Below are 13,898 nucleotides of genomic sequence, written 5' to 3'. Positions count from 1 at the left end.
TTCTCTAGGCCGGAGATGACAGCACAGATCTATGGGAAAGAGCTTTTGGCGGTTATCCACGCTCTTACTCAGTGGCGGCATTACCTACTCGGAGCGGATTTTACTGTCTTTACAGACCATCAGAGTTTGCGCTACTTCTTGTCACAGAAGCAGCTTTCGGAAAAGCAGATGCGGTGGGTGAACATCTTGTCACAGTTCCACTTCCAGATTGTCCATGTGCAGGGACAGAAGAATGTGGTGGCAGATGCTTTGTCTCGAAAACCATTGGTTCTGGCTATTTCCGCGATACATCATAGGAGCTTCGAGGATATGGTCGATCAGTGTGCCACAGATACAAATTTTGCAGATATTTTCACACGGATACGAGATGGGGAGACAGTAGCTGGATACTCCCTTCGGGAAGGCTACTTGATGAAAAAGACTATGTTGTGCGTTACACAACCGTTGAGGGAAAAGGTTATGACTGATTGCCACTGTCCACCTTTTACGGGTCACCGCGGCATTGCTACCACCATGAAAGGGGTAGAGAGAGATTTCTTTTGACGGAGACTGAAGAAGGATGTGGAAGAGTTTGTGCGCAGTTGCTTGGTATGCCAGAAGGTCAAGTTTGACAGGCATAAGGCGCAGGGATTGTTACAGCCTTTACCCATACCCACCCGCCCCTGGGAAAATATTGAAATGGATTTCTTTTTTTTTTATCTCCCGAGAATACAAAATGATCACGATGATTTTCCGATTACATGGCACGCCTGAGACGATTGTCTCCGACAGAGACCCCAGATTTATGAGTTTGTTTTGGAAGGCAATTTGGGAGAACATTGGCACGCGGTTGCAGTTCTCGTCATCGTTCCACTTGCAGACTGACGGGCAATCTGAGATTGCCAATTCAGTGATTTTAGATTTATTGAAGTCTTGTATCTCGCATCAGAAGACTCAATGGGAAAAGAACTTACCTTTGGTGGAATTTGCCTACAATAACACGATACACTCTTCGACGGGGAAGACGCCATGTGAGATTGTTGAAACTGCTGCGAAGGTTCCATCCTTCCTGAGCACGAAAGATTAGAAATTTGAAGCGGATGAATATTCGCGAGATTTGGATACGGCTTTTGCCAAGGTTCGCGAGACTTTGCAGGAGTCTCAAGAACGACAGAAAAAGGCAACGGATCGCCATCGTCGCGACTGGAAACTGAAGGAGGATGATTGGGTGCTCTTACTTTTGAGAAGGCATGCCTAAGAAAGAAACAGGGAAAGGAGAGGCTTTTTCCAAAGCTTAGTATGTGATACTACGGACCTTTCCAGATTACTGACAAGATAAATGATCTCTCCTTCCGATTGAAACTGCCAGATACTTGGAGGATTCACAATGCATTGCATGTGAGTCTCTTGAACCCTGTTAAGGGTGATGTGCCTGATGATGGGGAGCCTGATGAGCAACCCAAAGTGGAAGAAAACGAGGAGATCCTTGTTCCTGAACAGATTTTGGCACATAATGATACGAAGAAAGGTAAAGTCCGAAGGCGGTTCTTGGTTTAGTTCAAGAACTTTCCTGCATTTGATGCGAAGTGGATGGAGGAGGAGGACCTAGCAGATACTCCTCGGATTGTGAAACTTTACCTCGATGTTTTGGTTTAGCATAGTCTACTCCAAACGGAACCCAGAATTCAGCTTGGCCAGAGATCTGGTGCAGTGGGATGCACAAGAGGGGAGTCACTCCACTCCTTTGTCAACAGATGCCTCGATTTTGATACTAAAGTCACTGATGTCTCTTTGAGCTTCAGGGATACTGAGAGCTGACAGTATTCTGCTGGATGACTTTATGAAATGGAATTCCTGATTATGATACTGATTTGTTCTTGACTTCTTGTGAGTGCAGGAACTGATAGACGAAATGACTGCAGCATTTTGGTCTGATTGATCTCGAATAGACATGGTTGCAATAGGGGTTAGTCAATCGGACATCGATGAGGTCCCGATTGGACCTAGATGTGATTGCTAGCTACATTGCCGATAAATCATGGTCTAAGATCCGAATGAATGCTGAATGTCATGTGATGTCCTGTGATGTCTGGTGATGTCCTGTGATGTCGTGTGATGTGACTGTCGATTTTGTACATGTGCTAGATGTGTGTTCCTAGTACGTAGGTACTAACAGTCAGTGTCTGCTAAGACGGTTTATGGCTTTTGTCGGTTTTGCAGGCGTAATCGCGGTCGATGACAATGCTTTCAAGAGGGGGGTATGTCACAAAGTGATGACGTGGCGGACAGCAGAAACCCTAATTTCTGCCAAAAACCCTAAAATTCCTGCAAACCCTAATTTCTGCCAAAAACCCTAATTTCCGGAAATCGCGGAGGCGGATTATTAAAAAGAAAAAAATTTTATTTTTATTTTTTTTTTTGGAAAATGATGAGCGACGCGAATTTTGCTTTTGCTTTTTTTTTATAAAAAAAAGAGAAAAGACTCTCAAGAGAGAGAGAGAACTGATGCTTTTGATTTTAAAAGCTTTTGGGGCTCTGCTTTTGGGCATCCCTTGTAACCTTTAAATTAGTGGTGAGGGCCTCACTTCTCAGAGCATCTGGACGCAGAGTCTGAGAGTGAAACCCTAACCGCTCTCTTGTACTTTGATGATTGATTAATATAAAAAGAAATACCAAAAGGGGCGCCAGTCTTTGGGGCCAATATCTCTAGGCACGGAACTCCGCCGGGCCAGTGCAAATCTATTGTGATCTGTGAATTGTTTTGAAGTGGTTATTTGGTGCTGTCGCGGTTGATTCTTGACTTGGAGTGTCCAAGTTTGTTACAAGAACACACTGAGTATGGACGACACTTGATAGACATGGGGACTGCACATGGATTGGCCATCTTGAATGGCCTACAGAGAGTTCCCGCTTCAGGGGGTTTTACATGCTTTCCACACAGACATGGAGCCAGCACAGTGGATTATGTCATGGCACAGCCGAGCCTCATCTCTAGTATCCAGGATCTCACGGTTGGACCCAGACCTGTTGGTGGGGCAGTGGATCATGCTCTTGTGTCAATGACCATCTCTTTTCAGTTTAGTGTAGCACACAGGCTACGAACAGCAGCCCCTACTTGCTACACCTTCACGCGGGAGACAGACTCTGTATACATAGATGGGATCTACAGACGCCTATGCACAGAGGAGCCAGGGCGACCTCTGGAGGAGCTTACTACTATATTGACACAGACACTACATGATGCAGCAGCAGAGGCATACCCACATACCCAGCCTTAGCAGAGGCGCCGTTCGGGGAGCATGCCCCAGAACAGTTGGTATGATGAGGAATGCCGAGACACTAGAGCTAGACTTCAGAGGGAGGTGCTTTTGGGGGACATCACTCACAGACAGTCACAGATTGACTTCCGACGCCTAGTGCGGCGGAAGAAGAGGGCATTTTTGGCTCGGCTAGAGCAGGATCTATATCAGTTGTTCTTGAGTCAAGACTCACATGAGGCATGGCGGCTCTTTCAGGAGCACTCTCCCCCCCCCCCCCCCCCCGCCATCACTTCTATAGAGGACTGGGGCCAGTACGCATCATCTCTGTACACAGTTCCTGAGCAGCCCCCCCTTCCCGACCCTGCCGATCCATGCGCACACACATGTGCTTTTTTCACCGCGGAGATGGTGAGGAAGGCCATTGATAGGATGAGGACTGGGAGAGCATACGATCATGATGGTTTAGTGGCTGAGCATTTCACACATGCCAGAGATCTACTAGCAGAGCTTCTAGCAGTTATGTTTAACCGTGCCATGTGTGAGGGCTTGCCTGATACTTGGAGCCTATCTACTATTGTACCTATCTTCAAGTCGGGAGACCCTATGGAGCCTGGGAATTATCGCACTATCATGATTGGAACCACATTGGCACGGTTGTACGCATCTATTCTTGAGCAGCAGCTGAGTAGATGGGCAAAAAGGGAGGGGATACGCGCAATCGGGCAGGCAGGGTTCAGGAGGGGTTTTTCTACTCTTGACCATATCTTGACACTCAGAGCCATCATTGAGGAGGGTAGATCGCGTGGGAGACGGATCTATTGTAGCTTTGTGGATTTCCGCAAAGCATTTGACACAGTGCCTAGAGCTAGATTGATGCGCAGATTACAACAGCTGGGAGTACCCACAGAGCTCATTTGGGGGGTCATGACATTATACAGGTCAGTAGTGGGGCAGGTACGCACCTCAGAGGGTCTATCCACACCGATTCACTCCACTATTGGGGTGAAGCAGGGCTGCCCCCTCTCTCCTACTCTATTTGGTATGTATGTGGATGAGGTTTCTGACTACATTGAGAGAGATGGTGATAGAGGTGCACAGCTGGCAGGGACATGGATTCCATTATTGTTATATGCTGATGATATTGTGTTGATCTCCGACTCTCCGGAGGGGATGCAACGTCATTTGGATGCTTTGAATAGGTTTGCTCAGGAAAGTTTGTCCGTCAACCTTGGTAAAACCAAGGTCATGGTATTTAATACCACCCCACAGTGGATCAGGAGGTCAGCGCCAGCATTCACATACAGCCAGGAGACTGTGGAGTATACAGATGTGTACACTTACCTCGGAGTGGTTTTTAGTGGACCAGCATTTTCATTGAGGAGGGCAGCAGAGACTAGACTGACCAGAGCCCATGCAGCATTGGGTAGATTGGAAAGGATGTGTTCACAGGTTCAATTTCAGGAGCCTCGGACGAAGCTCTGGCTCTTTGACACTCTGGTGGCTTCTGCATTGCTTTATGGAGCTGAGATTTGGGGACCATCATTAGATCATCACGGGAGGACACGCCGCAGTAATGGATGGGGGGACATGGAGAAGCCTCTAGTCTCTATGATCTCGCGGCTCATTAGAGCCAAGGCCTCAGTACCACGTGCTATTGTGTAAGCAGAGCTAGCTGCCCCACCACTAGTGGTTGAGGCGCTCACCAGATCGGTCTCCTTCATACACCGCATGTGGAACTTCCCAAAGACAAATATGCCCGCCTTGCACTTGAGTCCTCTCGACAGTTAGCCATGCAGGGAGATACAGCATGCTGGTACGGGGAGATGACATCATGGTTTCAGGCGCATGGGTTCAGCATGGACAGATTGCCTCCCTTCCAGTACTCACTGGATGCACCCTCTCTGACTCTTACACAGTCCGAGATCACCAGGCTCATCCGCCAGGACTTGACTCAGCTAGACACCAGGAGGACATGGATACAGCCAGCACAGGAGCTGGGCACGAAGATGGCTTTCTACAGAGAGCATCTCCTCCAGCTTACGGTTGATGGTTTTGTGACGAGGCCCAGATACATGGACACCCACTTGTCTCATGGGATACAATGTGCTATCGGCCAGATACGTACATCTTCACACCAGCTACGGATCGAGACTGGGAGATACAGCGGAGTACCAGCAGAGGCCAAGACATGCCCCCTGTGTGACATCGAGCCTGAGACAGAGTTGCACTACACATGCCACTGCCCCGTCTACTACGAGATACGAGGCCGCTTCCATTGTTTGTTTAGAGAGGGCTTTGGACCGTTCTCTAGAGTCATGCAGTACGAGGATCAGAGATGCTTGGGCTTGTTTTTGCTCGAGCTACGCAGACACAGAGAGAGCCTGATGAGACGGGACAGCTAGCCAATCCCAGAGACAGATCACAGATTTCTTTAGAGTTGCCACTGGACACCCGGAGGAGTTACTACCACAGCAGAGCTCGTCGTCTCACACCAAAGGCACACTGATCGACCGAGCGACTGAGCTGGGAAGATCCAGACGCCAACGACTGCGGAGGACTACACAGCATCGGCGGAGGCTGCATCAGAGGATTCGGATCACTTTGGCTCGACATGCACGACGCCCGGTCAGACTACTGACCATGGAGGAGATTGATGAGATCCGCCAGCGCGACCGATGCTAGATCTCTTGTGATCTAGCTATCCCAGCTAGCTGATGTTCACACCTAGTAGTTTAGGATTCCATAGTATTTTATTGTGACATTTGTCATTTCATTTTTGTCATTGTTGTCATCTTGTTACTCTGACTCTGACTTTGTATCAGATCCACCACATTGTAACTTTCTGGTCTCATAGGTCACTTTGGCCTTTTGAAGACGTTAATATAACATTTCATTTCATTTCTCTCTCAGCACCTTCATTCACGGTAGCATTCACTTTGTTTGTAATCATTGCACTCTCTCACTAAAGGAACGGAAGGCTCTCCCTTCCGTAAGTAAAAGGAACCCTTGAGCACAGTTCGGAGCACTCATCTTGAGCAAGATCAACATTCACTTCTGCTGCACCTGACACGACGTAACCATCCGCTTTCATCTTGCTTAATGTTAGCACCATGACACCCCTCTTGGCGCCAATGGAGGTGTAGAACTAGGTATCAATAGATGTCAACACCCCTCCACCCCCAAAACCAAAAAAAAAGAGATTGTTTTTCTCTTTTCCCCTTCCCAAAAAGGGGGAAATAAAATGCATGCACACACATGTGCATGTGCATTCTATAACAAGCTTGGACACCCAAGCAAGAAATCAATAGCAACACACAAACAGAACCTGCAAAACTGAGCTTGGAGAGAGAGAGAGAGAGAGAGAGAGAGAGAGAGAGAGAGAGAGAGACAAAGCGGTAGAGTTCCCCTTCTAGATGCACTAGCCCCAAAGACTAGTGCCTCTTTCGATATTTTGTTCTTGATTGATCACAAAGGCACAATGGCCAAGGGTCTCCTTCTCCGCTAATGTTCCCAAGCTTATCTACTAAAGGGAGACCCCAAGGCTCCCTTATAAAGGTTACATGGGGCCCGCGCCCGTGATGTTTTTCGCTTCTAAAAGCAAGGCCTCCAAAAGCTGTCGCCCAAAGTCTTGCTGAAATTGGCCGTAAGGACTACCACATGGCAGTCCGCAATTGGCAGCGTGTTTTACAAATCCTACAACCAGCGTTTGATCAAGCAAGTTTTTTTCTACCTTCGCTTTATTTTGTGTAACGGGAGGGCACCACGTGCCAACTGAAAGAGCAGACTAGAACAAACTTTTACCACTTCAAAAGAATTGAACACACACACACACACACACACACACACACATTGATTGATTGATTTGGTATTAACGTCCGCGGGGGGCCAGAAATGACCCATGGGACCTCAAAGTGATACATAGTCTCCCCTCGCGGGGGTGTATGGTGTGGTGTGTGTTATTCTCTTTTTGTGTTCCTATGAGTGTCTTTTGATGCTCAAGTATGCGGGTGAGGTATGTTCCGAGAGTTGTAGGGGAGGGGTCTGTCTTGGATAATAGGTCCGCAAAGGTAGAGCAACCGCTTAGAAGTGGTTGAAAATTAGCCCGGATGTGAGCGTATTCTGGGCATTCCAATGTCACATGTGCTTCATCTTCGGGAGCTTGCATTGTACATGATGTGCATATCCGTTTAGAAGCATCAATTTTCAACCAACCCTCTGTTTCTATTTTGAGCATATGTGACCTTGTGCGCATCAAAGAGATGGCTCTTCGTGCCATGTGGGGCATGGGTGTTCGTATGTGGGCCTGGGCTTCCATTGGGTTTGTGCTATAACCTTCCCAATACTTTGTGTTGACATGCTTGCAATAGTATTCAAATTTCGAGCGGTGTTGCGTTGTCTTCCACTTGGTGTGGAGGCTATTTAGTAATGCAATTTCAAAATTCAGCATGTGTTCTCCCTCCTTGCCCTCCTCAATAAGCATGTCCACATATGTCTCTACATTCCATTTAGCGAATTTCTTAATGTCCTGTATGAGGCTCGATGACAAAAATTTGCTTTTTTTTGTCTTTTGCGGCGCACATCCTGTTTCCCATGCAATGCGGGGGATTCGAGTAGTAGGCATCGCTTTGACCTTCATGATATACGTGTACATTTTTTACAATGCTTTCATTTCTAGTGGTCTCTTGCCTGTCTCCAAGAGTAGCACGGAGTATGGTGTTGTCTTCTTGACCCCCATGTGTCGATATAGAAACTTTTTCTGAATTTTTTCAATTTCATTCCATTTGTGGGCTGAAATGCTTGCTCCCCAGATTTCCACTCCGTAGAGGATGGCTTGCACTACGCATGTCTCAAAAATGGTCGCTTTTATCTCCCATCTTTTTATGCTCCTTTGTGTGCACATGTTTTCAAATTGATAGTACTTGGCATGGCCGATGTCAATTCTATTATGTGCGGATTGTCCCCAAGCATAGTTACACGGGATGTCAATCCCCAAGTACTTGAAACTATCGACTTTCTCAATTTGTTTCCCTTGATACATGAGGGGGGCGTGGATATCCATCTTACGAGTCTTTACAATCATGAACTTTGTTTTGTCTACATTGATTGATAGACCCACATTTTCACAAAAAGCATGTAACGCATCGACCAATTTCTGTAGAGCTGTAATGTCATGGGCGAAAAGAGCCACATCATCTGCATAGATGAGCATGAGAAGTGTAAGCATCCCGATGGCTGGTTCATCCCCTTCTAGTTGAGGGAGGAAGCTTTCTATTTGATCAATGCACAATCCAAAAAGTGTAGGGGAGAGAGGGCATCCTTGTTTGACCCCCATGTTGCTCGAGAAAGCTTTGGACAGCCCTTCGTGCGTTTTTAGTTGACATATGACTCTGTCAAAGAGACGTGCTACCACACTCCTGAGATGCATCGGTACTTTTATGCATTCCATCCTTTTCCATATATCCATTCTTGGGACCGTGTCAAAGGCTTTAGTGAAATCTACAAAGCAACAGTATAATGTTTTTCCCTTTAGCCGACTCTCTTCCATTAATACCCTGAGTGAAACAAGGTGATCAATGGTGCTATGTTTTGGTCGAAAACCTGCTTGTTCTTTTGCTCGTTTTCCATTTGTCTCTGCCCATGTGCTTATGCTTTGTTCTAAGATGCTTCCCAAAAGCTTTGCCATGCAAGATCCTACCATAATGGTACGGTAGTTGGTAGGCTGATTTACATCCCCTTTTTTGTAAAGTGCTTTGATCCAGTTCTTTTGCCAATCCTCGGGTAGCCCTTGAACAATGGCTTGGTTTAGCATTCTATGTATCCACTCTGTGGCTCTCATACCTGACCATTTAAGCATTTCTGAGTTGAAGTGTAGTATGTCCGGAGCTTTCCCATTTGCAAGTTTCTGTATGCCTTTTTTAACCGTTTCGGAATCAAAGTGGTCTTGGGCATGGAGATCGGTTCGCATGTGTGGCACAGAGTGGCAGAGTTCCACTCCTAGAGTGCACTTGCCCCAAATCCCTGGCGCCCCTTTTGGGATCTCATTATATTGCATCAACGGGTTATAGGTTCAGGGGCAACTCCTTTGCTTCATGCGACTGGAATGCCAAAGAGTGATCCCCATTGTACATATTTAAAGGTCCTTGGCCTCTCAAAAGCACTGTTATGAAAAGCTTCACATCCAAAAGCAAATAGGTTAAAATCTGCACCTAAAAACAGTCAACAAAATGCGAATTTCTTTACAGATATCAACATGAAAAGTGGGTAGATCCGTACAGCCAGGTCACGTCAGCATCGTTTTAGGCTCCTTGGCCGAGTCCTTCAAGGTTGGTAGGGTTAGGATTTTTAAAGTCCTAACCCCTTTAGTCTTCAGTTTGGGTTTTAGGCCCCTTAGCCATCTCCCACGTCACCAGCTTGTGACATAACCCCCTCTTGAAAGAAGAATAATCGTCCGCGATTAGACCTGCAAAACTCAATTCTTGGAGAATGGCTTGTCCAATACATAAGTCAAGGAGCCTGAATGCATGGAGAAACTATCATTGCGCGTTCCACGAGCTTATGAATACTCTTGGACTTTTTCTTCAAACAGGTATTGCCGGATCTCTATAGGTAATCCACAACAGAACCGCTCCTTCCGCTCCAGAAAAAGGATCTTCCAAAACTAGTAAAAAGGTATCATAAATCGTTGACAATACGTAGCTATGGTATCGTCTTTTTGCATCCTCAGATGGTTCCAAGCCATAACCACGTCTTGTTTATACTGCTCGGTCAACCATGCTAAAGTGAACACTTTCTTGAACTTTACCCACGTTTTCAAGGCTTTATTGTATAGAACCAGGGTCAACCACCATGTCTGAGCATTACCCTTAAGAAAAGATGCCGCCTTTTGTACCTTGGAGGCTTCAGAGAAGTTGCCTCTAGAGAAAGCGGTGTCAAACTGCTACACGTAAGCAAGAGCTCAATGGGAGGCCATGAAGCCCAAAAAAGTGTCAAACCGTATTGCTTGACCCCCATCCTTGAACTCTTTGGTCTTATTTTTCTTTTTCTCAAGGTTGTCATTTGAATGGCTCTTAGTGTGAGGATCACTGTCAGAATTGTCGAAAGAGGACAAGGTGTCTTCCTCTGAATTGCTAGATTGCTTTTGTGCTTTCTAGACAACTTCTTGAATTTGCTTTTCTTGTTCTTTCTCCGCTTCTTCCGCCTCTTCTCGTCCTCACAAGAACTAGAGGAAGAGCAATTGTCAGAACTCTCTGGAGACAAAGAAGAACTGGGATCATCCTCGAAGAGAACATGCTTCTTGGATCCACGAGCAATTGTCAGAACTCTCTGAAGACGAAGAAGAATATACCTTCATAAGTTCAGAATAGTCTGAACTCACGAATTATAAGAGGGAATAAAGCACTCATAAAACTATAAAAGCAAGGAACCAAGAAAAGAAAAGAAAAACAAAAACAAACAAACAGAACAAACTAAATTACTTTGTTTGCTACGAAACAAAACTAGATAAAACAAAACATTATTAACTTAAATGTTTTTAGAAAAGGTATGTGTAAAATAAGTTGACGCAACTTACTTGGCTTAAAACATGTACTCAACTTTAAGCAAAAAAGGATGAGACATCTTAAAAACTTAATCCTAAAAGTCAAACTTCACACAACAACTTCTAACGGAACACATTCGTAAGTCCTCAGGTAAGCTAAATACAAAATCGAAAAATGAATACTACTACAAACCTACGAAGAGCAAAGAACCAAACTTGACAATATGTGATCTCAACTTCGCTGCTTGTCCAAACAGGAAGAATAAGATTATCACCTTTATCATGCATAGCTTGGACAACAGCTATGACATCCCTACTCACGTCGTCAGTGCCCAAGAGTAGGTGCAGGTTTATATAGAGGTCATTCATGCTTTGAACGTACTCTACAAAACCAACGAGCTGAGTTTCTATCACCCTCCGGAGGTGATGGGCATACTCAGCCATGATAAAGGCTAGCAATTTGTCAAGCTATAGTAAAAATACTAGAAGCGCTAAAGATCAAAACAACAACATAAGGTGTTATTAAGTCAAACAATAAGTGGGCTTTTTAGCTCCCCACTTCTATTGAATTTACTACTAATTATCTTGAACATTCCAAAGGAAGAAACATTAAAAATAAACTTACTACGATGCAAAAATGAACGAACATTTTTCATGATTCTTTTGAATGAGTATCCTTTTTCAACTAGTAAAGAAATAAGATGGCAAGATTGAACAACAAAAGCAGATTTACTAGAACAAAGACGAGAAAATCTAAATAGTTGAGAGCAAATGACACCGTACTTAGCTAAAAAGAGAAATGTTCGAAGAAATGTGTGGCATACGGATGATTTTTAGGTTGGCATATTCTGGTTCAAGGCGCTTATCATAGATATCTACTTCTAATCCCAAGGGAGTCTGAAAAATCTTAAGGTTTAAAAAGGCACAACAATCGCTATTTGTGGTACAGTTAAGTTCACAAAACTCCTTGGGATAAATTCCTCCGCCTACAGAACTCGAATTCAAGTACATAAAATCTTGAAAAGAAGGAATGTCGGGGACAAAAAGATCATCTACAAAGCGTCTTACATTGCATAACTTGTGCAAAAATATTGGGCAAGTGTTAGCGAGGACAAGACGCTCCATAAAATCAAACTCATAAGTAAAAAGATAGAAATTAGCAAGAAAAACAGCACAATTGGTGCCCATAGGGATACCAATTGTTTGCTTGAAAAGAGAGTCGCAGATGGTTATATATAAATTGTCCAAAAGAAAATCTAACCAAGATATGATGTCAATGTCATCTACAATCCTCGTAAATCTCTTTCTTGCTTTGTCTACATCTACATTCTTACTTTTCAGCCATAAGAAGTCAAAGTTCAAGGCTGACTTTTCTACTAGCAATGCCTAGTACCTATCCTTCTCAAGCTTGTACACAAAATCTTTTGAAATAAGAGACTTGACTCTAAATTTAAGGTCCTCCAAATTTCGCTTCGTGTATAGCGTTGTAAAGTCAAAAGTTTGGAGACATAAAGGAGAAGATTTCTCCTTAAGGCTTCTTGAAGAGTTCAAAAACTTTAAAACAGGAATCACACCTACTGAACCATTTAAAATCCAACTTGAATCGGTAGGTACGTCTGCTTCCTTTAGCATATTGGGGTCGAAGACGAAGAAGAATTGGGGTCATCCTCGAAGCGAACATGCTTCTTGGATCCACGACCCGCCTTGAAAGTCAATTTCCCGCCCGTGTAACCAGGAAAATCTTTTTCTTTTCTTCCAAGAGTGCTTTTTGGCTTTCATCATTTGACATGATCTTCTGCTAAAGAGCTTCGTCAAACTCTTCTTGTGAAGTACATTTCTACACCCGGCTTTACTATAGTCTTTATGGCCGCCTTGATAGGTGAGGGGATGGCCTTTTACCATCAAGATAGTACCTCATCAAGCGGATGATTCTTTAAATACTTCATATAAGTTTGAGTCCTTGGAGTACAAATTGGTGCTTGCACTCCAATTTGTGAAGATCCCCCGCCGGAAGATGGCTTGCTCTCTTTCGGTTTCTCCACTAGGGGTGGAGTGCTCTTCATCCTCCTGCATATGCGTGGACAATGGGATGCACTTCTAAAAGCAAGGTCTCCAAAAACTGTCGCCCAAAGTATTTCTGAAATTGGCCATACAGACTGTCATGTGGCAGTCCACAATTCATGGCGAATGTAGGTGTTCTCTAAAGTAACAGTCAAAGAACATCTCGACTGTTTGCAACGATACCTCAACAACGCTAAAGCAGACAGGTAATATCTGTCTGAGTGATGCCAAGTCCCGTGGAGTTTGATGAAACATGATATCATTCTCAAAGCATGTGCATGCATGTGCGCACGTGCACCTCACATGCACACACACAACCACACTTTTGTATGAAGCTAAGCATATGGACGGGTTTTTGCCATGCGTACAATGTAAAATAATAAAGACACACCTGCAGTTAATCGGGATGCATCCTAAAGCCGCCTCCATATCTGTATTAAGACGTTCCTTCAAGCTCTCCTTGGTGACACGGTATTCAACCTTCCCTAAAGACACAAGATATATAGAACAAAGACCACACTCAGTTAGAACCTCAAAATCATTGGTAAATGCTCTGGATGCACAACCACCTACCGAATTTGTCTGTCACATCCAGAAAACCGCGACTCTCAATCACTTGAAGGTAATTCTCTCCTAATCGTTTTTTGATACCATCTTTCAGATGAAATCTGCCACTTATGTTCACCAAAGTGCCAACATCCTTATACTTTGATGCATAAAGTAGCACTGCATTTCCACCTGCAAAAAAGAAGTTTTGGCATTGATTGATTATACAAAAGTTAATGTCAGCCTATGCAGAGATAACCTGTATGTATCTGCTTTGATGTTACTAGTAAAGCAATGCCTAAGCTTTTTGTGATAAACTGACCTTTGCTATGCCCTACAAGTGTATCGACTTGGCGTCCTTGAGCTCTCCAATAGCATACCACACATCTCAGATCTTCTGCATCCGTCCAGTATGAGCCATATTGAAAAGTCCCTTCACTTTCCCTGGTTCAAGATAAGAAAGTTAGGAGTATTTTTATAAGTGTCATTCTCCCTCATTGCAAATTCATATGTAG

The 13,898-nt window shown here is 44.5% G+C and overlaps 1 protein-coding gene across 2 annotated transcripts in view; it reads right to left on the bottom strand.

The window, feature by feature from the left end:
* LOC147445977 (uncharacterized) overlaps positions 1-13,898 on the bottom strand; it is a 51,001-nt gene that overhangs the window by 27,277 nt on the left and 9,826 nt on the right. For both annotated transcript variants that reach the window (XM_086525306.1, XM_086525305.1), the window contains exons 3-5: positions 13,706-13,827; positions 13,411-13,575; positions 13,229-13,322 (exon numbers count right to left, since the gene is read on the bottom strand). In XM_086525306.1, coding sequence (XP_086381432.1) covers positions 13,229-13,322; positions 13,411-13,575; positions 13,706-13,827 — 381 coding nt within the window. The remainder of the gene's footprint in view (positions 1-13,228; positions 13,323-13,410; positions 13,576-13,705; positions 13,828-13,898) is intronic.

Source organism: Adiantum capillus-veneris, chromosome 12 (genome assembly GCF_014529385.1).
Source record: "Adiantum capillus-veneris isolate H3 chromosome 12, ASM1452938v2, whole genome shotgun sequence".
Taxonomy (NCBI): Eukaryota; Viridiplantae; Streptophyta; class Polypodiopsida; order Polypodiales; family Pteridaceae; genus Adiantum; species Adiantum capillus-veneris.
This window is presented reverse-complemented; position numbering and strand designations above follow the sequence as displayed.